The sequence below is a fragment of the Ascaphus truei genome, chromosome 6 (genome assembly GCF_040206685.1).
Source record: "Ascaphus truei isolate aAscTru1 chromosome 6, aAscTru1.hap1, whole genome shotgun sequence".
Classification (NCBI taxonomy): domain Eukaryota; kingdom Metazoa; phylum Chordata; class Amphibia; order Anura; family Ascaphidae; genus Ascaphus; species Ascaphus truei.
The window spans coordinates 57,251,304-57,278,539 of NC_134488.1; the positions used below are offsets into that span (position 1 = coordinate 57,251,304).

General features: G+C 42.3%; 1 protein-coding gene across 7 annotated transcripts in view; it reads left to right on the top strand.

Moving 5' to 3' along the window:
- Window positions 1-27,236, top strand: part of CDON (cell adhesion associated, oncogene regulated) — a 219,811-nt gene that overhangs the window by 150,403 nt on the left and 42,172 nt on the right. For 4 of the 7 annotated variants that reach the window (XM_075604348.1, XM_075604345.1, XM_075604347.1 and 1 more), the window contains one exon: window positions 26,763-26,899. In XM_075604348.1, the coding sequence (XP_075460463.1) occupies window positions 26,824-26,899 (76 nt within the window). In that variant the 5' untranslated portion in view covers window positions 26,763-26,823. Of the gene's footprint in view, window positions 1-11,935; window positions 12,121-26,762; window positions 26,900-27,236 lie in introns of all 7 variants that reach the window. The other 3 variants (XM_075604346.1, XM_075604351.1, XM_075604352.1) reach the window with 1 other exon arrangement.

Genomic DNA, 27,236 nt, shown 5'->3' on the forward strand with positions numbered 1-27,236 from the left:
CTGCAACATGTTTGTTGCTGTGAGTGACAAAAACCTAGCATGCGCTCCTCTGACTCAAATGTACTATTCAGTTGCAGACTTGCAGTACTTGGCAAGATATTTTTCTAGTTGCAGTGAAGAGAAAGCACTCAGCCAATTAACACATTCTCTACTGTTTTACTTTTTCTCAGATTTCAATAACCATATCCTACCTCCAAACAACCCAGCGACAAAGGCTACTGAATTTACATTGTTGTGTGTGTTTATATGTGTATATATCTCAATGTGCACATTTCTTTGTATATCTGTACTGTCAGCTGTATATAAGGAATCTGAAGGAATTAAGAAGGAATCAATATCCGACTGGCACCTTCTCTCTTTCCACCTTTTTTAGGATTTTTCTTAAAACGCACCTCTTTAACGCCGCATATGGGTAGCTCCGCTGGCTTATACCATACATCTCATGCATTGACCTTGATCCCTTGCAGAAGCACATACCCTCATTCTGTCTCTAAGTTCTCACCACTTAGATTGTAAGCTTTTTGGGGCAGGGAAACCTTTTCCTATTGTTTTTTAGGTCTGAAGCGCTTATTCCCAACATGTTATAATATAATGTCACGTCTATTACTGCTGTGAAGCACTATGTACCTGGATGGTGTGCTATAAACAAACATATATGGAAGTGCATGCACACCGCTAATGGTGCTGGAGGGGGGTACTTATCTGCCGGTGCACTGTGTCCAGGGAGGTCCAGACATCCCAAAGGAGATCAGCAATGAAAAATGGAAGCAGGCACACGGTCTTCTTAAGATGCAATTTAATGTGCCACCAAAGGGTCCAACGTTTCGGCAAAAATTGCCTTTATCAAGGAGAGGGCCATTGATATAAACAAAGACATACATACATACTGTTATCAATGATAGTATGTTCTAGTTCATCCAGTTGCACATAAATGAACACAATGGCTATCAACGGGTTAAACATCTACCAAAAACCTTCGAGCTCTTGGAAATTGCATCTGGTTCTTGCTATCCATAAATTAAATCTGTGCCTTCGTAGCAGAGCTTGAAAACTATAGTCCCTTTTATAAAGTGACACTTAAATGTAACCCCTTTTAGTGGTAGAGGCGTTTGCAACATGAAGATCATTAACGCCGTTTATTCTGGATGGGCGATGTCCTTCCACCTCTGAAGGGTAAGGATTGAGCTGCCACTGTAATTCTTTTGCAAACCCCTCTGGCACTGGTGGGAAACTTTCAATTGTGGAAGGAAACGTGGCATACTCCCGCTTATTCTAAAACCTGTATGGATGTGTGTACAATCGGGAGTAGCTACGCGCTAAAAATGACAAGACTGGATTGACTTTCTTTTAAATTGAAACAGTTAACTCTTCAGCAATGGGATTTAAGGTGCTTCAAACTCTACATTACTGTGCTGTCAGAATAATAAAATAGGTGCATAGTCATGCATATTATTTCTGTATACATGCAGCATACATGCACTATACAAGTGTGTTACATTATTATATTATACACATACACACAATACAAATTTAGTTTTTACTGATTTCATTCACATTCCTTTTTGATCTGGGCACATCTTCATTGTACAATTATTTAATACTGGTAGTTGACAACGTTGATAAAATAGTGATGCAAAATAATATTTTTGGAATCTATTAGAAACGATTAATTGGACACTGGGCTTCTGTTTATTAGCTGTGGTTGCCTTAATGGAAACAGATTAGCTTGTACAGCTAAACCCCGTTATAACGCGGGTCTCGGGGTCCACCCCGAGACCACCGCGTTACTAACGGGGTCGCGAGAAAAAAAAATGGCCGCCGCGCTTTAGCGCATATTCATCCCGCGGGACAGGAGATGGGAGCGGGCATGTCCCTCCGCTCCCCGCTTCCCCCTGTCACCGCGGGACAGGCCGCGGGGCAGGAGATGGGAGCGGGGATGTCTCTCCTGTCCCCGCTTCCCCCTGTCACCTTGGGACAGGCCGCGGGGCAGGAGATGGGAGCGGGCATGGCCCTCCGCTCCCCGCTTCCCCCTGTCACCGCGGGACAGGCCGCGGGGCAGGAGATGGGAGCGGGGATGTCTCTCCTGTCCCCGCTTCCCCCTGTCACCTCGGGACAGGCCGCGGGGCAGGAGATGGGAGCGGGGATGTCTCTCCTGTCCCCGCTTCCCCCTGTCACCTCGGGACAGGCCGCGGGGCAGGAGATGGGAGCGGGGATGTCCCTCCTGTCCCCGCTTCCCCCTGTCACCTCGGGACAGGCCGCGGGGCAGGAGATGGGAGCGGGGATGTCTCTCCTGTCCCCGCTTCCCCCTGTCACCTCGGGACAGGCCGCGGGGCAGGAGATGGGAGCGGGGATGTCCCTCCTGTCCCCGCTTCCCCCTGTCACCTCGGGACAGGCCGCGGGGCAGGAGATGGGAGCGGGGATGTCTCTCCTGTCCCCGCTTCCCCCTGTCACCTCGGGACAGGCCGCGGGGCAGGAGATGGGAGCGGGCATGTCCCTCCGCTCCCCGCTTCCCCCTGTCACCGCGGGACAGGCCGCGGGGCAGGAGATGGGAGCGGGGATGTCTCTCCTGTCCCCGCTTCCCCCTGTCACCTCGGGACAGGCCGCGGGGCAGGAGATGGGAGTGGGGATGTCCCCTCAGGTCGCCGCTTACCTCAGAACCATGCTGCCTGCATGGAGGTTGTAGCGGGGGGTTTCTTCTCCCCACCGCTGTCCCCGGTGCTCCCGCTGCCTGCGCGGGAGGAGGGGGGGGAGCGGGTGGTGGTGCTGGTCGCGGCCCGTCTGTGTAGAGTGAGAGAGTGTGTGTGTATGTATATATGGGAGAGAAAGTGTGTGTGTGTATATGGGTGTGTGAGTGTGGGTAAGTGTCTGAGTGTGTGTGTAAGTGTGTGTGAGTGTGTGTGAGTGTCTGTGAGTGTGTAAGTGTGTGTGAGTGTGTGTGAGTGTGTGTGAGTGTGTGTGAGTGTCTGTGAGTGTCTGTGAGTGTCTGTGAGTGTCTAAGTGTGTGTGAGTGTGTGTGAGTGTCTGTGAGTGTGTAAGTGTGTGTGAGTGTGTGTGAGTGTGTGTCTGTGAGTGTCTAAGTGTGTGTAAGTGTGTGTAAGTGTGTGTGAGTGTGTGTGAGTGTCTAAGTGTGTGTAAGTGTGTGTGTGTGTGTGTGTGTGTGTGAGTGTGTGTGAGTGTCTGTAAGTGTGCGTAAGTGTGCGTGAGTGTGCGTAAGTGTGTGTGAGTGTGCGTGAGTGTGGTCAGTGTGTGTGCAGTGTGTCAGTGTGAGCAATGAGCAGTGTGTGTGCAGTGTGCAGTGTGTGTGCAGTGTGGCAGTGAGCAATGAGCAGTGTGTGTGCAGTGAGTGTGTGCAGTGTGTCAGTGTGAGCAATGAGCAGTGTGTGTGCAGTGTGCAGTGTGTGTGCAGTGTGGCAGTGTGAGCAATGAGCAGTGTGTGTGCAGTGAGTGTGTGCAGTGTGCAGTGTGTGTGCAGTGTGGCAGTGAGCAATGAGCAGTGTGTGTGCAGTGAGTGTGTGCAGTGTGTCAGTGTGAGCAATGAGCAGTGTGTGTGCAGTGTGCAGTGTGTGTGCAGTGTGGCAGTGTGAGCAATGAGCAGTGTGTGTGCAGTGAGTGTGTGCAGTGTGCAAAAAAAAAAATGTAAAAAAATTTTTTTTAAAAAAATTTTTTTTTTTTTTTTTTTTTTTTTTTTTAAAAAAAAACGGGAGCCACGGGAAAACCGCGTTATAACCGAATCGCGGTATAACGAGGCGCGTTATAACGGGGTTTAGCTGTATATTGTACGACTCAGGGGTGCGCAAACTGGGGGGCCCGGTGCTTACAGAGGCCCCGTGCTCTTCCCCACAACATTTAAATCAAATGCCTGGCGCGAGGCCTCTGTATGCCACTTACTAGCTCTCCGGAGGCTTCTAGTGATGCTCATCATGATTTTATATATATATATATATATATATATATATAATATATTAAAATTGTGGATTCTCTAATATATTTAGCACTTTACCCACAATTACTGCAACTTTCCTCATCTATTTGGCGATGACCTGTTAAAAGTTGCTTTTACTTTTTGAAAGGATGTGCCTCCAAATGCTTGCAGGCCCCTTCCAATGTGTATTGGACTTTTTTTTTTATAAGCGGGTGGATATCAGCATGGCAGATCCAATTAGATAAAACCTTAATTCTAGTCCAAAGCCCTCACTTGGCAGGAAGAACCAATAAACAGCAAGGATGAGACCTACAAGCAAGGGATTCTGGGAGAGGGAATAGCAGCCACAATTGGAGCAGCATTTCTTTGGGGACATTTAGAGTACAGCTTGTAATACTCTTTCATCTAATGCGTTTAGCTTGAAGTTTGTTCTTGGTGGGTATGCACCTTTAACTCTATACAAAGCAGAATGTATTAAAGAGTTAAGCTTTGTAAGAAATATTAGACTGTAAACAAGGTTTTGCATTCCTAAATGATTTCATTTTTCGTATCACCTTAACTTCTTTGTTACTACATGGAAGAAAGGACCAACACGGCTACCCACCCTTGTGTGCTTCCTTTTATGACAAATTAACTGTGTTATTAAAAGAGACAGAGACTGTAAAGCACATACGGCCTTATTGCGTACACACTCAAAGTGGATAATCTGTACTTTTTCGGCCGAAAATCCCCATGAAAGGATTACTCCATAATTTCAATAAGACAATATTTTGGGCCTACTTGCCCACTTTTGCTGTCTATTATTATTATTTATTACCATGTAGTTTAATTAAGGATGAGTGGAGGAGGTTAGGTTTATACATGAGGAGAGGAAGAAAAAAGACAGAAAAGAGTTCGCAAAAAGGGGTTGGTAGAAATAGAAAATACTGTATTTTTTTAAATTGAAAATGAAAGAATGGGGAGGAAGGAAGGAGTGAGGAAGAAGTTAAAAGATTGAAGAAAAGCAGACTAGAATCATCTTCATTCATTCTCTTTCATCCCTGCTTTCTCCTTTTCTTCCATTTATTTTTTAAGCACAGCATGATATCTACTTAAAATCTTATTTGGCTAATAACATTCTGGACATTCATTATTGGCTGCAATTTTAACCAATCAAATAGCTGGATTTAATTATTCCCCTTTTATAGACTATAATAAACTGTATATTTGACTTTTCTGGATACTACTTTGCTTGTGTGTTCATATCAGCAGCCACAGTCTTGTTTTTTCTTTTAAACAATGAGAATTCATTTTATAAATCGTTTGTTTGTTTTTTGCACCAGAGACTTTAAAGCTGCAGTTCAGTCTTTTTTTTTTTTTTAATTTATTTTTTTACTTCAATAGTTTTATGTGTGCAATCTCTAATTACCTAAAGCACTTTATAGCTGCCAGTCAATTCGTTCTCCATGTATTGATAGGTCGAAATTTGGTGACATAATTAGTGAAGGGATCTGTTTATATTCTGCTTGTCTGTCAGTGGAAGCTCATGAATATTCATGAGCAATCCTGCACTGACATGTGCTAGAGGGAGGGCAGGGCTGACAAAGGGGTGTGCCAGGGCTTGTGACAGGACATGAAGTGGCAGTGCCTTAGCAAATGGCTGTTAAAAATAGAATACAAGAAAATTGGTCTTTAAAAGTTGTTTTTTTAAAAACAGAAAATGCTAAAAGTATTTTTACTTACTACAGAACTGATTTATTAAAAAAAACCACACATGCAGGATATTGACTGAACTGCAGCTTTAATACGTAACCCTTATTGTGGTATGGTGTTGTAGTGCTCTGTTAGAATGAAGCATACATATAAATTCTGTATTCATATGTAAATGCATTCACTTGCTTACTCCTAAAACCCAGTGTGACTTTGCTGCCCTGAGGGTAGTGTTAAGACTCACTGGCCTGTTCCTTTTGATACATGATATGTCAGCCTTTTTTTGACCTCTTTAATGTTTGGTGCACATTTTTACATATGCTTTGATGAGGTTGTAAGACTTGAGGAAGAATGCAGAACACAAATATATTAAACACACAGTAGTAAAATGAAAGTACTTAGCAGTTTAACCATTTTTAACCAGTTATTCAGGATGGGTCCAATCGCTTTGCCAATGTAGGCCAAAAATATCATTCCTAAAACACAACACCACTGAATGCACAATAGAGTTTGCTTTTGTAAAAGGCTCATTAAAAAAAATAATTTTCATTGCTGACTGGTTTTAAGAGTCTTCGTAAAATAATGTTCCAACAATTTGTATTTTCTCCTAAAATTTTTAAAGCTTTTTAGGAGAGTTCACAGTGAAATGTATGACATAGGGGAAGCAAGCGAAATTTGTGCAAACGAATATATTAAAAATAAACAGAAGATTACCCTTTAAAAAAGATGTATTCACCCTTATAAAGGAAACATAATTTCTTTGTGGTTGATGAAAAATTCATGTTGTTTTCTTTGCAATTGAAACTCTGTTTTGTAAGGCTACAGCCCCAGTGTCGGCTGCTGCACGCGCGCCTGGCAGGCGGCTCGGGCAGCTGTGTAAACCGCGATCTCTGGTCTGTGGCTGAGCTGCAGGGGATTCGCAATTGGGGGTGGGGGGTGTAACGACCATGACGTCACCCGGCTGGTTTGCCCTCATTGGCTGAACTGCCAGGGGGGTGTGGTCATACTCCGTCGACAGTTTTAAAGACAATTTTCTTGTCTTCAGAAAATCTAGTTGAGCAACGCCGTGGCAAATTGCACGCCAAGGCAGCTAGCGGGCCCGCCCCATTGACTGTCAGTTCTTGTTCCCGCAGCGCACGCCATAGCGCGCACTGCAGCATGTACTGGGGACCTGCAGCATGTACTCAGGGCTGTCTTAACATATGGGCATGCTGGGCAGCTGCCCGGGAGCCCCACAGCATAGGGGGGCCCCACGCGCCCGGCCCATGAGTGCCCATCAATGCTCTCCCCCCGCCCGGCACCCCGGCTCAGCTCGCTCTCCCCCCGCCCGGCACCATGACTCCGCTCGCTCTCCCCCCGCCCGGCACCCCGGCTCAGCTCGCTCTCCCCCCGCCCGGCACCATGACTCCGCTCGCTCTCCCCCCGCCCGGCACCCCGGCTCAGCTCGCTCTCCCCCCGCCCGGCACCATGACTCCGCTCGCTCTCCCCCCGCCCGGCACCACGACTCCGCTCGCTCTCCCCCCGCCCGGCACACCCAGCTCTGCTCGCTCTCCCCCACCCGGAAGTGGAACTCCGGCTCTGCTCTGCTCTCCGCCCGCCCGGCACTCCGGCTCACATCACAACTGCTCGCAGCCTAACAGTGCAGCACTTCCGGTGCCTGCTGCTGCTAGTGAGCGCGTGGGAGGCTGGGAGCGACAGTGTAGGCAGGACCCCGTGAACTGCTTTGCCCGGGGGCCCCTAATGTTGTTAAGTTGGCCTGCATGTACTGGGGACCTAACCTTAGACCGCTCCAGTGGGTTTTCTTTTGACATTGAGATTCATCTTTGCTGGCATCAGGAGGCAGCTGACCACATAAAATGGAAAGTGTCAAACAGGGTGGCAAATAATCTAACGAAATTGACAATAAAAAATGATAAAATTAACCATTGTGAAACCTTGAGCATGATGATTACTTCCAAGGGAGGAGAATAGAAATAAGGGGAATGATAAAAACACATAGCCTCGCTGCCTTCAAGTACACAAAAAGCCAATGTTTCCATTGTATAACAAAAGCAATAATACGACTCCCATAATCCTATGCTTCCAGCAAGAGCACCAGTACAGACATTCAAACAGGTTCTGGTGACAGAACAATGCACAGGTTAGTTAGTGGTCGTGAACCATTCAATTAAAGAAAAGTATTTAAATTTCCTTTCTAATAAATCTTGATTTTTGCCTTTGTCCCATAAAATCTCCTTATTTATTTTTTTGATTCCTTAAATTTCCATGTGGTGAATGGTTTCATTCACACATTTGGCTATACCGTTTAGCTGTGTAGCTTTGAACTACACATGTTGTTGTCTCAATTTGTTTAACTAAGGCTGTGCTTATTCAGCCGGCGATGCGACCAATGACGTCAGCCGTCGCCATTGCAAAAGTTGTATTTTAGATTTTGGAGACGGCGCTGGCTGCAGTGACGTCAGCAAGGGGGAAGGCAGGTGGGCGGAGAAGATCCCTGATTGGCTTATAGCCAGTCACATGTGGAGACTGTCTCTCAAAAAAATCAAATACAACGGACTACCAGATTTTTGGTAGCGCCGTCGCGTCCACTATAAGAGACAGCGACGTCAAAACAAATGCATTGTCGCCAGCGCCCACGCTTATAGTGGAAGCGACAGCGCGATGGAGTGACAGCGCAACCAAAAATCTGGTAGTCAGTTGTATTTGATTTTTTGAAAGCCGGTCTCTAAGTGCAGCCTATACAGCCAGCGATGGCGACCCGACCGATGCCATTGCGACGAGTTGTATTTTGACGTTTAGGCGACGTCGCTGGATTACGTCATAAAAGGGGCAGGCAGAGGCACGGAGAAGCTCCCGATTGGCCGCAAGGGGAGACCGTCGCCGAAAAAAAATCAAATATCAGTGACTACCAGATTTCTGGTAGCACTGGGCGTGCACTATAAGCGCCGGTTACGGCGACAATGCATTTGTTTTGCCGCGACGGCAATGTCGCGTTACCGTCGCTGGCACTATAAGCGCAGCCTAAAGCCGATGCAAAAAATGTTTTCAGAAACATTGTTTTGCAAAATATCTCAAAAGTGTTGGCTTTCACAAAGTTTGGCTGGTTTCACTATCACACACTGAGGCCAGGTCCCCGCTGGCTACTGCAGCGCCCGCTGTGGCAGACACTGCAGGTACAAGAGCCGCCCCACAATGGGGCCGGGCCGGCTGCGAGGGGGGGCCGCTGCGCTGCACCGACAAACTCCCGCTCTCAAGAAAATTGAGAGCAGGACTCGCGATGGAGCACTAGGCCACACCCTATGGTGGTTCAGCCAATGAGGGTGAACCTGCCGGGTGATGTCACGGTTGCGCCCCCGTCACCCCCTCCCCCCCCCCTGTCTTTCCCCCTGCATCTCACTGCAGACCGGGGAATTTGGCTGCCCGCGTCGCCAGCCTCACAGGCGCATGTGCAGCGCAGGCACTGGGGCCGTAGCCTTAGGGATGACGTGTTATCTGTGAGTAACATATTGATATTTGGTGGATTTTTGTTTCCTTTTCCTATTTAGATGGGGGAGAGAGCGTTGTCTAATGTTAACAATGTGCAAAATTCACTAATTTCTCCAGCGTGTAAATACATGTTTTATCCATCTCTACAGATCTGAGATTTGAGAGACAATTGATTTATCAAAACAAATTCCAAGTACAACTCCCTGCAAATGAGTGAGACTCTCAGGTTAACATGAGAGCCCAGTGCAGTCTAAAGGTTATCATGGTAACCTCAAACCCTAAAGATCATGATTTTTAACACCTATATATCTACACACACACACACACACACACACACATACATACATACATACATACATACACCATCTGTACCCGTCGTAACATATGCTGATCTAGGAAATCTGAAAGGTTATTAATTAAACTCTTTTTTTTCACCCCTCCCTGTAATGCCTTGCTGTCGCTTGTCCCCTCTTCCCCACCGTACACTCTCCTCCAGCATGCCCTGCTCTTCTTTGCAATCTCCCCTCTCTTCTCACTCTCTACCTTACTGTGTCTGCGAGAGTGTGTGCGAGAGTGTGTGCGAGAGTGTTTGTTTTTTGTATTTTTTTTATGGGGGGTAGAAGTTGGGAAAGGTGTGTACATAGTGGTGCAGTGTATGTGCACAAGCATAGGTGAAGGGGAGAAGAGATGAAGTAATGGGGATACGAGAAGAATTGGAGAGAACAGAAAAGTTTACAAAGAAGTGAGGAAACTGCAAACAGGAAAAGCAATAGGGAGGGCATGAGAGGCAGGGAGGAGGATAAGAAGACAAGTAGTTGAAAGAGCAGGTGAATAAATCAGGCCTGGGAGGGCAGTGTAGCATTGATGGTTGGTCTTTAGATGTGAAAAAATTGTCAGAGCATTTAGAAAGCCAAGTTCTCAGAGTTGCAGGGTTGATGATGAAGTGCAGAGTTCAATTCTTGTATTCTTCAACTCCAATGTGAACTCCACAGACACTTCATATGTAACACTTCAGATGTTACTCAGCCAATGTGCATTCTCATTGTCTGTCCCTGGGTTAGTGAGAGGCTAGTGAGAGGATGTGCATCCTCACTGGCTCTGTGTGGGTGAGTGACAGGCCGTTCAACCTATCACAGAGGGATGTGCGGACATCCTTAGAGTGTATGTATGTATGTATGTATGTAAAGAGCAGGAAATGCTGAGGGGGGCAATATAGTAACATATGAGTTAAACTCCTAAGCTTCTGAGGGAGATTTCTGCTTTAAATATGTCTATACAGGTGCTTTTAATTAAATATTTATGTTGCCATATAACATCTCAGTAAAGGTTCTTAATAAATTTGACAAACTTGTGTTGGATGACCTAATTTCTCATACACACGTGTGTGTGTGTGTGTGTGTGTGTGTGTGTGTGTGTGTGTGTGTGTGTGTGTGTATACAGTCAAGTGAAAAAGAAAATACACCCTCTTTGAATTCCATGGTTTTACATATCAGGACATAATAACAATCATCTGTTCCTTAGCAGGTCTAAAAATTAGGTAAATACAACCTCAGATGAACAACAACACATGACATATTACACTGTGTCATGATTTATTTAACAAAAATAAAGCCAAAATGGAGAAGCTGTGTGTGAAAAACTAAGTACACCCTTACTGCTTCCATAGGAATTAAGATGCTAAGTAGCAGACAGGTGCTGCTAATCAAATGCCCTTGATTAATTGATCATCAGCAAGTGATCATCACCTCTATATAATAGCCGAAGTTTTAGCAGTTTGCTGGTCTGGAGCATTCAGGTGTGTGTTGCAGAGGAAAGACATCAGCAATGATCTTAGAGAAGCAATTGTTGCTGCCCATCAATCTGGGAAGGGTTATAAGGCCATTTCCAAACAATTTAAAGTCCATCATTCTACAATGAGAAAGATTATTCAAATGTGGAAAACATTCAAGACAGTTACCAATCTTCCCAGGAGTGGACGTCCCAGCAAATTCACCCCAAGGCCAGACCGTGCAATGCTCAGAGAAATTGCAAAAAAACCAAGAGTTACATCTCAGACTCTACAGACCTCAGTATTGGTATAAGCAGGCAATATTGAAGCAGCTAGCAGGGATTTCGGAAGAGACGCCGTCTGGATTATGCTGTGGAGCCATAGAGGAGCTCACTGGTCCAAATGACCTGAGCACCCGTTACCAGCTATATCCACTAGCAGATGAGTGCTCTTCAGAGCCCCTGGTATCCAGTTCTATCCAGTATATCCGCATCCGCCTATCCACACGCAGCGTCTTACAGATTGTCTCAATCAAATTTGTTTTTACCCCCTATGTGAGTACCTGTGTTACAGACTACTCCATGTTATAATAAATTTCCCATTTTACAGTATTATGCTATGGAGTTGGCACTTCTTGTCTTTATATATATATATATATATATATATATATATATATATATATATATATATATATATATACATATATACATACACACACACATACACACATACACACATACACACATACACACATACCTTCAGTGCCACAGCAGCCTAAAGCGCTGAATGGTTTTGCTGCACTTTGAATTTGAAAGCCTGGTAGCAGTGTAAGAGGAGGGCCTCACTTTATTTATATAGCGTAAGGCACAGTTATTTTGTTCTCCATTGGTAAACAAACACTTCTCTCTTCACTCTCCCGAGCATCATCTGTGATTCATTTGCCCTGCACATTTGGACAGTAGTTTGGGTGGGGGGGAGAGAGTTTCAAACACAAATGTTATGTTTGGCCCTATTCAGTCAGCAGCAAATATTTATTTATTTTTTCATTTATTTTTTCCCGGTGCCTGAAGATGTGGAAATAAAACATGCTATGCCTCATGTCCTTTGGTTTATAAATGGCTACAGGAGTTTATAGCAGAAGCATCTGTCTTGTGTATTGACATACCGCCTACAGTGCAGACTCTTTGCACTCACTATTGTGCCAAGGATTATCATCGTCTGTTCAGTGATCGCTCATCTGCAAATTCATTCAAAGGTAGATCAAAATTGTGAATCTTGTATGTTGTAAATTAATAAGAAGTCATGCTCTCTAAATCAAATTATATCCCTGTAATGTACTTAGAAGGTCTCAGTATATTCCATGGCACTTCATATATAAGTAACTCTACCTACTCTGTCTGAGTAGCCTGCAGCAGTTGAATTATATAATAATTACCACTAAAATACTCCTTTTAGAGAGATAATCTCACAGAAGACCTAACAATATATACTAATTATTTCACTCCATTAGCTGTCACCGTCATAGGCTGTCCATGTCGTGATTGTTAAAGCAGCAGAGTACTGTATGTAGCACTATGTGATTTGAAATGTATGTATTTTTATTACAGGATTGAAGCAGGGGGTCTCTGGAGCTAAACTGTGTTTAATTGTGCTCCGGGGACCCCGGCTTTCTGGGGTACTTACCCCTGTAGGGAGTGCCGGCATCTGCAGCCGGAGAACTTGTGTGCCTATCATAATGGCATTTAAATATCCTGTGTCTCGTGGGCCAATAGGAAGCGTGACGCCATTCCAAGTGGCTTAAAATTGGCCCGTGGAGTTTAAATTGACATTTAAACTCCACAGATATATTGGCATCCCTTATGGAGGTAAGTATCTCTGGAAGCAGGGGGTCCATGGAGCTAACATTAACACTGTTAGTTCAGGAGAACACCCTGCTTCAATCTTGTAATGGAAAAAATAAAATTGCGCAGTGCTACATGTTTTGCTGTTTTTAATAATACAAAATACAGGCTGTCTTTATGCAGTATATAGTTTTCTGCTCTTGCATACTTTCTAGACCTTATTAGGACATAGTGCGAGTTACAGTTGGTATAGCAGAAGAAGACTAAGTGGTTAAAAAGGTGGACGTCACACGAGACAGATGTGTTGGAAGCCGTACAATATTTCATTAAGCCAGGGAAACGGATGCCATATTCTTACTGCTGTAACCTGGAAATAATTTGGGCAGAAATGTTTCTGCTTTTATGTTCCTTTTCCCAGCCGCGAGGATCCGGAACCCCACTGAGGCAGATCCTCCTCTAAAAATTATTTTCAGGAAAAAGGTGGAGTTTCTGGCTGCTTTTAATTGATGTATACATGTTAAAAACGCTGCCATTGCCTTTGAAGGCAGTAAACTTGGTGTCAACTCATTGTGATTAAAGGCAAGTCACTTTGTCTGTATCCGATGCCTCGGGCGCCAAATATTGCCTTGTATCGGTGGTATATAACAAAATATTTTAGTATTATTTTTATTATGACATATTTGGAGGTCTCACTAGAACTACCTACGGTGAAACAATAAAGCTAATTTTGTCTTCACTAATAGTCTACATGCAGTCCAACTTACACAATACATATAATGGAATTTCAATAAAGTCACAACTCTTGGTCATATAAGACCTTTCCTGCCAACATATTGGCTGATATTTGCTATGTGGTGCTATTTCATAAGACACATGTCAGTATCATAAGACCCGTTGAGGCCCATTCAAGTGAGTGGACTTTAAGGTGTCTTCTGCACTGGAAGAGTCTCTTCTTATTCCTCTTCCTCCTCTATCTCTTCCTCCCCTATCTCTTCCTTTTTCTCCTTTGTCTTTTAAAGCTGCAGACCAAGCAATATCCTACATGTGTTACTTTAAAATAAAATCAGTTCTGTACTATGAGAAAATACTTGTAGCATAAAAAATAAAACGCTGACATTTTTAATGTAACAAGCATTTTTTGTTTCTATAGCAACCATTTACACAGTCACATCCCCCTCCTCATCTGAAACATGCTCCGGCACACACTTTTTTGAGCCATGCCCTCTCTAGCAGTGCACCAATTGTATCTAGTGACCATCACAGGAGAACGGATTGATCAGCAATTTAGCTAATTACTTATCATTGTGTGGATTGTATTGATGCACATATCAAAGGGAAAAAAGATGTTATTAAAAAACAGCAGCTTGGACTGCGGATTTGAAACGCTTCCTTTTCTCTCTCCCTTTCCCGTGATCATTATTCTTGTTTCTCCACCTTTTGATCTTCCTTTGTTCTGCTCCATAATGCTAGTCTGTCTCACATTTTAATCTGGTCTGTAACTGTTATATATGCCTATAATATATCATCTTTGAATGTGCATGCCATAATGTCTTGTATATAATGTACTGTGTAACCTTTTTCACTTAATGTAACTATGTATTTGTAACCATGTATTTGTCATTATAACTCTGTGACCAGGACATGAAAACGAGAGGTAACTCTCAATCTATTACTTCCTGGTAAAACATGTTATAAATAAATAAAATTCTCTGATATACATCTCCCTCCTTTGTCCTCTTTCATTTCCCCCCCTCTCAGCACAGTTGTAAGTGTAACAATAAAACACAAGAGGTTGCTGTACCGCACCTTTTTTTTTTTCAAATGTATTTTGACAATACATGAATGAGGTCTGGAGCATCTTTAGAAAGATTTATGATACCGCTGCTAGAAAACCTCTGCCTTACGGTTTCCATCTGCAGAGAGCAGAAAAGGTCAATGGATGAGCACAGAAAATGTACATTTACATTTCTTGAGCTTAAAATAACTGTGGTTAGGAGCGATGGAAAACATAACTGTATTCAGGAGGTGAATGAGGAGGATGCAAGATTGAAAAAGACCTGCCAGTGAAACAGCCGGGAAGTAATGAACTAAGAGGACAATTTCTGTGTGACCTTACAGCAGCTTTTAAAGGGACAATCCTTTGAGTATTGGCAAACAGTCTCATCACTAATATACATTAGATAAAGATTGTATAAGCCCTCCAAATCATTTCTTTAAAAGTTTAAAGAATTAGTTAATATACTTGTGTAAACCCTCTCTCAGAAAATTCACTGCTTTACCATTTTTAAAAGGTCTCAAAAATACAACAATATTTCTCTACAAATTGGCCATTCTCATGGCAATTATTTGTATTTTACATAAATATTTATCCAAAATGGAAAAACAGTGGAGAATTTTGTAATGGGGTTTACTATGAGTGAAACGGAGAGAAATAAAGGTAAGGTTGTACAAAACAAAACTGGACTGGGTTTCTCCTGGAATTTAAAAATGAAATCTTTCAGAAACGAGGGATCCCATAGCCTAGAATGTTGTTCATATGTGTATATATATGTATGTATGTATATGTGTGTATATCTATATATATATTTTTATATATATATATATATATATATATATATATATATATATATATATATATAGATATATAGATATATATATTTTTTTATATGATATATATATCATATAAAAAAATATATATATCATATAAAAATATTACTTGTGAGCACATTCACATGTCTTAGACAGGACTGCAACCCTGTTTTTTTGCCATTATCACCTAGCATACAGTGCTTCCACTGCAGCAAGGAATTCAGGGAAAAGACATGCAAATGAGCACACAGTCTAAGACATATGAATGTGCTCACAAGTAATATTTGTATATGCTATATGGTGGAGAGGTTTTAGTCACCGTTTCACCCACCATAACCTAAATAATGTGTGGTGAAAACCTACTCATGTCTCAAATTGTAAAGCCAGTACAACCAACCTCACACTGATGAGACTCATAAGGTTGAAACTGTCTGTGAGTGGGTTCACTGGCTTTGTATCTCATCTCAGGCTATGTTTAAAACAGCAAGCATTGGCTTAAGGGTACCAAGTTATAATGGTTTTGAGACAAAAGGTGGCACTGTCATGTCATTTCCCAGAATCCCTTGCTGCAGTGGAAGTACTGTATGCTAGGTGATAATGGCGAAAAACAGGGTTAAAGACCTGTCGACGACATGTGAATGTGTTCACAAGTAATATTTTTATATGCTATACGGTGGAGAGTTTTTAGTAACCTTTTCACCGACACCATAACCTAAATAATATATACTGTATATGTATATATGTATTTCAACTTTTTGGGGGGTTAAGAAATATTGTAAAATTCTGAGGAACCCCAACCCTCTATAATAGCGAGTTTGAGATCAGATATGTTTGTGTGCTGAACCCTTTTTGCTGCAGGGGGGCTGCCATGCACAAGTTCATGGAGTTAGGATTTGTGTCATCAAATTTAACCTCTTCAGAGAAGTTTGCAGTGCACTGTAAAACAATGTGTTACAAGCATATTTGCGGTTGAAAGGGTTTTATATTAAGCAGCTTAAAATGGTTGAAAAGTTGTTACATTCTACAAACTAGCAACACACATGCCAGGGACCTACCTCTGCTTCAGCCAGCCTATCCCTGTGACCACATGGTGCTTACTGTCCCAGCAGAAGAATGTGTAATTGATGTCATACGATATCCAAACTATGTGGGGGAAAGAGAGGCAGGGTTATGAGCAAGAGTAAACCTGCAGTCCCACTAACCCAGTCCAAAGGTTCGGCTGAGTCCATGGTGTGGGAGACCGCACGAAGGCGTCCGCACGTGCCGCGATCAGATTGCCTTAAGGTATTGATCGCGCCCATAGACCACGTGGGCGGAGGCAGAAGGGGGGCACGTTGCGCAAGAAATCAATTGAAACTGATTTCTTGGCGCGACACGCAGGTCACTTGAGCGGTTCGCCCAATGAGGGCGTACAAGCTCCGTGATGGCCCTAGGAACGCCCCCCATGACCCGTCGACCATGGCCAGGGAAAGAACCCGCTTTCTCACAGCCTCCGTACGTCTCGGCACAGGTGAAGGCACCTTGGCCCGGCCTTGTTCTTTACCACTAATTGCTTTTCACTTTGATCCCATATTTTATTATGAAATTATCCACTAAATCAGGGTTGACCAACTCCAGTCCTCAAGGGCCACCAACAGGTTAGGTTTTCAGGATATCTCTGCTTCAGCATAGGGGGAAATCAATCAGTGGACCAGTGCCACTGATTGAGCCACCTGTGCAGAAGCCGGAATATACTGAAAATGTGAAAGAAGCGATGCTTGTTTATTTTATTTATTACCTTATTGCAGTTTCGAGACTAAATAATAACAGATATTTAATAGATCATCAAGTATTAGGCCTCCACAGTGCATTGAGGTTAAATATAGTTCTGTGTTTTTCCTATCTGACATACACTCAACTTTATAATGTAGTTAAAATAAAGACTATAGCTAAAGGCCTAGTTCAATTACCAACTCCACATATACTGTTCTGTGTAATCATCCAAGGTAGTCGGTCTATACACCAAAGTACGATAGCCATTATCAATCATCAATGGCCATTCACATGAGTGTCTGTTCTAGAATAAACATGAATACAACTTTCTCCCAACTGTGAAAAGTAACAAGCCCATTATAATCATACCAAATATTTCTAATTTATAATCCCTCTAAATGGACATACTGTAGGACGTGAAATCCCTATTCGAGATTCAACGCCGACTTTCTTTTTAATTTCTTCATTGAAAATCAAGAAACCTTCAATTAATAGTCGGCGACACTTTCTTTCTACGCCTATAAGGCTAGGTCCCTGCTGCAGTCGGCAGCGCGTGTGCGCCTCCCACTAGCCCCTTACCTCCTCCCTAGCTGTCCCCTGTGTCGCCTCGCTTCCTGGCGTACTGTGATGCGTCAGCCAGCAGGAGCTACAATAGGATTGTGTTCCGGGGTGGCGACGCATCACATGGTGCGCCAGGGAGCCAATCAGAGGCAATCATCAGATCACCAGGAATCTGCAGGAGGAGATGGACGGGGAGGGGGGGACTATGGGGAGGGAGCGGGACAAGTGTGTCCTCTGGTCCCCGCTGCAGTCTATTAACATGCTGAGGGCATTTTTTTTATAAGGGATTGCAAAAAGAGCTTAAAACCAGTATAGAGTGATGTGTTAAAGCAGCGGTGTGCAAATTGGGGGGCGGGGCTCGGGCGCTTGCAGAGGCCCCGCGCTCTTCCCCGAGGCAATAAAGTTAAAAAGCCGAGGGTTCGCGTGAGGCCACTGCATCAAACTTACCGGGGCTCAGGTGCGTTGGTGTGACGCGTCGCCATGGCCACGCGGCGTCAAATTATGCTGCAGTGTCATGCGGAGTGACGTCTCACACGGCATCTCCATGGTACATCACGTGACCCCGCTGCGTCATTTGATGCTAACGAGCGAGGTGAGGGGGAGCGGAAGCGAGAGGGAGGAGGCAGGGGGGAGCAGCTCCAAATGTTTGCTCTCCCCTGTGTTAAAGAGTTAAGTGGTGCAGTCATTTTCACCATGAAAAAAAGGCCACTTTGTTTGGGGGTGAGAGAGAGAGGGGGTGGGGGGTATGCTTAAGGAAATGCACAGCTGCACAGGCTCAGCAAAACACATGACTACAGAAACGAGGGTTTAATTATCCCTGCACAATATAATAGACTGCACTAAGAGCAGCTCATGTTATTTTCTATGCTACAATATCTTTAAGAGTGCATGTGTAGGAAACTGATTTGCTTTGTGCGTGTCATGGCCCCGCCCCCCCATGATGGCCGCCCCCACCCAACCCGTTTTGCCCCCCCCCCCCTCCGGACGCCGAAATAAGGAACCTGCGGATCGCGGTGAAGCGCCGTGTGATGCCAGGACGCAAGGCGGGCGTGCAGGCGCATGCAGTGGGGCCTCGGCCTTACATTTTCGATACACACAAAGTCTAGCAAATATCTCTTGATGGCTACAAAATGAAAGAAAAGTATCTCTCTAGACATAAAGTTGTTATAAGGAAATGTGTATGCGGGTGGATATATAATAAAAATATTACTTGTGAGCACATTCACATGTCTTAGGCAGGTCTGCAAACCCTGCTTTTCACCATTGTCACCAGCGCACTTCCTGTATGCACTTAAATTAAATGCCGGGGAAGCGGCGAAGGCCTCACTTACATTGGTTCAGTCTGCTTCTGGCGACACGTTGCCATGGCAATGCAGTGTCAAATGATGCAGCAGGGTCTGGTTGCTATGGCAATGTGACCTCATGATGCCGGGAACCAAGCTAGGGGGTGCGCGGAGAGGACAACCTGCAGGGGAAAAAGATTGTGCTCCCCTGTGCTAGGTGATAATGGTGAAAAGCAGGGTTTGCAGACTTGTCTAAGACATGTGAATGTGCTCACAAGTAATATTTTTATTTGAGATATATATATATATATATATATATATATATATATATATATATATATATAACACACACACACACACACACACACACACACACACACACACACACACACACACACACACACACACACACACACACACACACACACACAGTTTTAGTAATGCTGCAGACATCCAACTGCAAGGGATAACCTAAGATCTGCTGTGACAAACGTTGGTTAATTGGAAGACTGTTCATTCTCCTAATTGTTTTGCTTCAGCATTCCTGCCCTCATCTCTCTCCCACCTCGCTCTCATGTAATTAGCAAAGCAATGATCCTTGTTGCAGCTGGCAGGCCTTGGATAGCTTTTTTGTTTCTCCCCCCCCCCTCTATTTTCCTTGGCCCTCTGCATCCTCTGACCTTTCCTGGGGTTAGCCCTGGGCCCTTGCTTTGTGCCCCCTATCAAAATGGGGCTCCCACTGTGTTGATTACTTCCGACCATGTAACAGACCCCCTCTCCCTTTTTTTTATTATTTATTTTTTATTATTTAAAGGTTTTTTTTGTGTGTGTTACTATTTTGTTTTCTATTCTCCTCTCCTGTCTTCTTTTGGCAGAGTGTAAGGAAACACACACACTCGGGTTTCATTCTGAGTTGTGTGGGCAATAGGCTCAGTTTCATGTACCTAGGGTAGGTTTTGCTTTGTGGTGTTCAAAGCTGCAGTCCTACTTGACTATGAACAAGGATGCTCACAGACCCCCAACAGGTCAGGTTTTAAAGATATCTCTGCTTCAGCCCTGGTTACTCAATCAGTCCCTGCTTCAGCCCAGGTGGCTGATTGAGCCAACAGTGCTGAAGCTGGGGTATCCTTAAAACCTGACCTGTTGTAGCTTGAGGGTTGGGGTTGAGCACACCTTCTATAGATGTTGAACCTGTAGCAGTGTTCTACAATCTATAAAATGAAAAGGCACACATTTTAGATCTGAGTATGTTTAATGGCTTTTTCCATTCCAGGGTGCGTGGTGAATAACAGAAAATTCAAACTCGCAGAATGAGATACATGTGTTTTCTTTCCCCAGTATTAAAAGGTGCAGTCGTACTTGGCTGGCCAAAAAAACCTTTTGTAAACCATTTAACAATCAAATTGATGCTCCTAGACAAATGTCAAAGCAAATATTTGAATGCCTTTGTTTCTCTGCAAATTAATTCAAAATGGCATTTTGGTCGGGGGGGCTCTGAATGGGGGAGTGGGTGTCAATCAAGGTGTTTTTTTTGTTTTTTTTAAAGATAAGAGGAGGGGAGAGACTGAGAGGACCTAATACAGGAGAAGGAGTGGCTCAGTGAGTAACAACACTGACTGGCACTGAGTTTGAAGTAGGGGAACCTGGTTCAATTACCGGTGTTGGCTCCCTGTGACTTTTGGCAGGTCCCTTTATCTCCCTGTGCCTCAACATCAAAAAACATAGATTGTAAGCTCCATGGGGCAGGGACTGTGCCTGGAAAATGTCTCTGAAAGCGCAATGTAAAACTAGCAGTGATATACAAGAACATGCTGCTATTTATTATTATTATTATTACAAAGGGTTTGTTTGAAGACATGTTTGAGTTCTCTTAAAAATTCTTATAATAGTTTAATGAGCCATGTCATGTACGGCACCCAGCTAGCACGCGACCTGCATACGCTCACAAGTGCTCCCACGTTTCACCTCCGCAAAGGTCTGTCAAATGGACAATATCGCTTCTACAGGATCAAGGATCAATACACAGCTAACAAACTGCCCCACTCTTCACCTTTGCAAAGGTCCCTCAAATGAGTTATATCTCTCCTCAATCCGTCCCAATATACCACCACCACAAACAGCACACAAGTGAGCACGTGACTTACTGTAGATATGCAACCAGGACCAATACACACGGCTACTCTAGCCACCCCACGTTTCTTCTCCTCCAGGAACCAGTGAGTTAATATTAACCCCTACTCAATTGCAAATCATATCTAACCACTGCCACCACCTGAGGGTATGCAAATATGATAAAATATATCAGACCAGGTCCCGGTTTATTATAGAAAAGACTATGTACTTTAACACACCAAAATCAGTTGCAGCAAAAATGTGTCCGAATCGTAATTATTCTCCCCAGAGTGTGCAATCAGTTCATTCATTGCCCAAAGCATTACTTACTAAATGTTTTAATATATATAAAAATACGGTGCTTAGATTGCAGAAAAGTTATTACAAAAAACATACAGTTACAATACAAGGCAGAACAGCTTCTTAAAATAAAAGGGGAAAACATAAAAGGAAACCTATACTTTACCAAATGCCATAGATTTTCCCCCAGAGAGGTCACTGGTAAGAGTATCTAGTCGCAAATACACCTCTGCGGACGCCTGATTTTTCAAAATCTTTTTTCAGACTTAAATACATTCTTTCCTCTTGGCACTGGGCATAAACCCACCCCTCCTCCTAGAGCATGCTTTGAATCTGCTCTTACCCAAACCATGTCTATAGAACTTGATTAAAACAGTTGACACCTTGAGTGGGCTATCCAGGATGGACCCCCGCCCCAAGTAAGTCCCTTTGAAGTTCAGAGCAGACCAAGGAAACAGTCCTGACCGTTTTCAAACCCAGCATTTTGTATTTTTTTTAAACAAGCATAGCTCATTAACCCCTCAAGCACCAGAGGGATTAACTACATAATATCTCATGATATTATCATGGCAAGCCATAAAGATAAAAAATATATAGTTTAAATTATCAACTTGTATATATTCCGAGCCCCCGTCTACCTTTTTTCCCCCATCCAACTATTCAAATGTACCTACCTACACAGAAATATAATATTTGTTTGATACACTAATTGGTATAAACATTTGTAATAGTTTCAACTGTACTTATTTTTTCTCTCCCATTATTATATGCGTCTAACCATTTGATATATTTACACTTCTTACTGAGATGTCTTTTAGTTGTGGTAATTATATATATATATATATATATATATATATATATATATATATATATATATATATATATTTATATATATATATATATTATTAGTACTAGTATTAGTATTAGTATATTATTATTATTATTATTATTATATTTTTTTATTATTATTTTTTTTATAAAAACAACAACTATTTTAGAAAATGTTCTCATCATGACTGAGAAAAAAAAATCATTTCAAATCTAGAAATAACAGGGGGAAATGTTGTAATAAAGTGTGGGCTCCAGATGGGAATATAGAGGTTGTATAGAGCAAAGAAGAAAAAAAGTAAGTGGCACATTTTTGATCCTCTGGCAATGAAGATGTTAATAGTCCACTGGCTCACACCGGTTATTTAAATCCCACAAGAAGGAAAAGAAACCCAATTTATTCAACTTTGTGAATAATAGCAGAGGTTTAAAACGCACACATATCCTGACTACTAGATATATTTTATTGCTGCTTTTCCCTGCTGAATGTGCCACAGCATAATGCTAACATTTCCTGGGCACTGTGCCTTTGAAAATGGAACATACAGTTGCATTGTCCTTCGTCACAATCGGGAACCTATGCTCATGCAAGCGTCAATTATAATTGCCCTTTCTGGCTGCAAAATAGCTTTGTTTTGTATTTTTATATGTAGAAAATGTATTTGTGAAATGTCAAGTCATTATTTAGCAGCTTGACACCAGCACTGCGTTTCTTTCGGTTCGTATATACAGAACAAGAAGTTGCTAGCGCAATGCTGCCAATTAAACCCTGTGCTAGCATAACTGGTTACTACAGCGTGCCGTAGAAGTGGCTAACGCAGTGAAACTAATGAGCTCTACAATGGGTTTGGCCCCTCACCGAATATCTTTATGACCCAACTCAAACTTCCAACAGCCTGGTAGAATGTACAAGCAAAAGCAGAACATTCAGTGTAAAAGAGTATAAGCAGACATTAAAAGACAGTGTAAAAGAGTGAAACTTAGTTTAGCAGAGAGTGATTTATCTCGGTAACAGGACACTATGGACCATTTCATAAGCATAATGAGACATTTCTGACCCTGAATTTAAACAGTTCTGCCTCAGCACACAACCTGCCCGTGCGTTCGAAGTGTGAAGTCATGGCCCTTTCCTTATTGCTTACACATTGGCATTCAAAGAGAATGGGTACTTCTGAAATCATGTAGCAGAGCGATGAGGTCTCTGTGGGATATTGAGAGTTTAGATCTGGGAACTGCAGCCAAGAGAACAGCGTGAAGACTGCTTGTGATAAAAGGTTTTTCTCAATCACCAAGGATTCCTCGGCCAAAGGAATGTGTCAGTTTACTCTCTCTATAGGGAACCTGTCAGCTCCGCTACCTTTTCAAAGGTACCTCTATGGGCTATGGCATGGCTTCACTCAGTCTTTCAGAACAAAAGCTGCCTCCTGTAATATACATTAGGATTATTAAAGGGCAGAGCTGCTTACATTAAACTGGCATGGGTAGAAAGGAGCAGTTAGGCTTTTATCAACTGCAATCCTTGTTACTTTATAAAATAAAATACATTTTGTCTTGCATTTGCCTTGGATGGCCACCGTTTTCTCTCTGCTCAGTTGTATGATCAGAGTAGTCCATTAAGTGGGAAATCCTCATTTCACTTTGTTTATTGCAGACTCTAAACCCTGGAATGTAATTAGAGCCCGCGTCCCCCTTCCAGTTTTAAGGGAAGGAAATGTCGCCTTCAAATAAAAACTTGCATGCTTAACGGAAATCTTCCTTGAATATTCATAGCTAATGTGCTAAGAACACAAATCTAGAACCTGTTGGAAATAATTGTGTCCCATTTATTAACATGCTGTGTACTGGGGAGCTGTTGTTATAAAGTGACTGCATTCACATAACACCTTCTTTACAATTTGTAACATTTGTTTAATTAACCAAGGCATGTATACATAGTGGTCTTTAATGTTGATCTGGGGAACTATGCAACAGGCCTGTAAATTGCTGGTTATGTTTCACACATACGCAGCTGCGGAAAACGCTGTGGAGCTGCTAAAGCTTATGTAATAAAGTAAAACTGTGGTTTTCAAACTGAGGTTTCTGGACAATCATGGGTCCCAAAGACTTTCCTGGCAGTCCTTAAACCCTTTAAAATGCTCCTTAAGCCACTCTCTAGTGCACTTGGTAGTTTTAGATTTAGGTTCCTTTTTTTTTTTAAATTGAGATCTCTTTATGTACATTTTATATATATATATAATTACATGAATGAAAAGTGATGTCCTCTGCGTGGTTATTAACAAAGTGATTTACAGTAAGGAAGAGTTTGAGAACCCTATGCCCTTCCAGCAGCTAATGAGTTAAGGCAGCTGCAGTGTAGCACAGTAGCTGCATGTGCGGAGGTCAGGGTTGAATCTGGGTGTTCATCTCTTTTTATAAATAAATAGTTGTGGAATAGTTTGGCAAAAAATGAAGCCACACAAAACCCTCCCTCTCCTATCTTTTCTCTCTCTTATGTATGTGCTTCTCCCTCCTCCCTTCTCTCAGCCTCTTTGGTGAAGTGCTTTGTGTTAACAAGTTCTCTGAGTGTTTATTTTGTTCTGTACACTCTGTGGCCTCCTGTTGCTGCTGCCCTTGAACCGAGAGAATTTAAAATAAATCAGCTCCCGCTCCCCACAGCCAGCTGGTGTCTCCTGCCAGCTGGTACCCAGAAATAGTCTCGCTCTGTGGAATGTACCCATCATGGCCGCACTGTTGCTACAGCATGAGCATAATGGTGCAGTTACACAGTGTATACAACTACAAAAATATAAAAACGCATAGCCATTCCACTGCCTTTTTAAGCTTTTTTTTTTTTTTTAATTGTTAAACCTTAAAGCAGCAATTGGTGCAAATTTTTCTTTTATGAACGTTGATTTAAAAAAAATGGATTATATCCTTGTGGATCATCTGGAGCTGAAGCACAGCACTCGGTCCTCTGGGACCTGGTAAAGGCTGGAAAATCAATAGGGACACGGGGTCTTCAAATAAAGGCTGCAACATCATCTCCTGATGACATCATAGCTTCCTATTGACTGCTGGGACAAGGCTAACCTCTGAGACGATATTGTTTTACTGGACAAGTATTCTTGTCTAAGTTTTCAAAGTGTGGTTTTTTTTTTGTTTTTGTTTTTCATTCCATCTGGGGGCTTACCTGAAGCTGCAAGTCATAGGGTTTAGCTTCAGGATACCTTCTAGTGCAGATAAATAAAATATATACGTTTAAGCAGGGCGAAGGGGGTCCCTGCCATAAGGCTAATTACTTAAAGCCCAACATCAAATATAATTTGCTAGCGCATACCTAACTACTTAGATGATTTTCGATTTTTTTTTTTGTTGAAATCACAATTCATAATTTTTTTTACAATCCCAATAAAATGTTTCACATCAAACCAATTAAATATATGTTGCCGTGAAAATGTAAACGTGAAACATATTTGTAAGTAATGTGTTATATCACATTTTCTCAAAAAAAATAGAAATGTAAACGTCAGACTGCACTATTCTACCATCAGTGACGGTGCCATTTAAAAAAAAAAACAAACAAAAAAAAACATTTTGATGCAACTTTTGAACAAGCCTCTTTCAGCTTTCTTCAGTGATATGTAGTTTTGATTATTCAGTTGGACTTTACTTTTCTTTTGAATAATAAGTACAAGTAATTGAATTAAATTATTTATCTACAAGACGTGCAGATTATTTACTTTGGCACTGTGTCAATTTTACATTGGTGAAAGGCCCCGAAATTAATTTCTCGAGAGCAACCACCATGCCAAGTTGTCAGGGCAACACATACCTTTGTGATAATTAGAGCTAAATTGATTAATTGGTAATTAGAACGTTCTTGAAAACCTGTCTGGTTGCTTACTCTTGAGGACTGAACGTAGCCTGCTGCACTAAGGTAACTTTAGGGCAGGTGGATGGTGTTAGGGTCAGAACTTGATTGCTAACTCAACTGTTTAAAGCTAGTACAAGGCTGCAGACTTGGATACGATTAAGATGGAGATTCACCAAGGTTCTTTGTGGGGTAACTCACCTGATCCAGAGCTAACTGCAATTGACTTGAATGTGTGCGTTAACTTGCAACCTACCTTCGTGAATTCGCCCCTCTGAAGGGTACAAAACACATTCCCTGCACACAGTACAATAAAAACACTCCAGCTTGTACTGTATATCTCATGCAGTATTTGAATTTGTGTACAAATAATCTGAATCCGGCATGTGTCCTATAGGGGGAAACTTTTAAAATAATTAATATTTGAAAGAATGTGTAAAAAATATATATATATATATATATATATATATATATATATATATATATATATATATATATATATATATATATATATATATATATATATATATATACACAGTGTTCGATAAACCTATACATTTGCTCGCCCCGGGCGAGTGGATTTAACCCCCGGGCGAGTAAATATTGGCCCAAGCAGCACACGTTTGGTACTAGGTGGCGAGTAGATTTTTTTGTGTGGCGAGTAGATTTTTTGGTGATTTGTCAACCACTGTATATATATATATATATATATTTTTTATACATTTGTCTTTTTTGGGAGTGATTGCACATCTCATCTTCCTGCTTTGTTGCTGCTTTTCAGAATTTCAGCTGCCTGCTCTTCCCCTGGATCCCAACACTGTGAACAGGTCTAACCCAGCGCTATGCATCCCGACCCTGGGCCCTGGCATCCAGTGCTTTGCTTCATGCTAATGGTTCTCTCCACAAGTGCCAATTCAGGTACAGTATGTGAAAAGGGCTTACAACTGTGGTCAACTTCTCAAATATCATTTAGCTTCCTCTCTGACACCATTCTATAGAGAGAACCTGGCAATCAAGATGCAGAAAAAGAATTCTTATATTGTATTGCTGCTTTTGATTATCAAATGATGGCACTTAATAATAATAAATAATAATAATATAATCATTCTAATATAGTGCTGGCAATGTACATAGAATTTCACAGGCAAAAGGCGCCCCAAGTAGTGATTTTGTATTATGGTACCTCACCTAGTGCAATTTTTTTTTTTTATTGGAGTGCTATTTTGATGTGACCTAAATTGAAAAAAAAATCCAC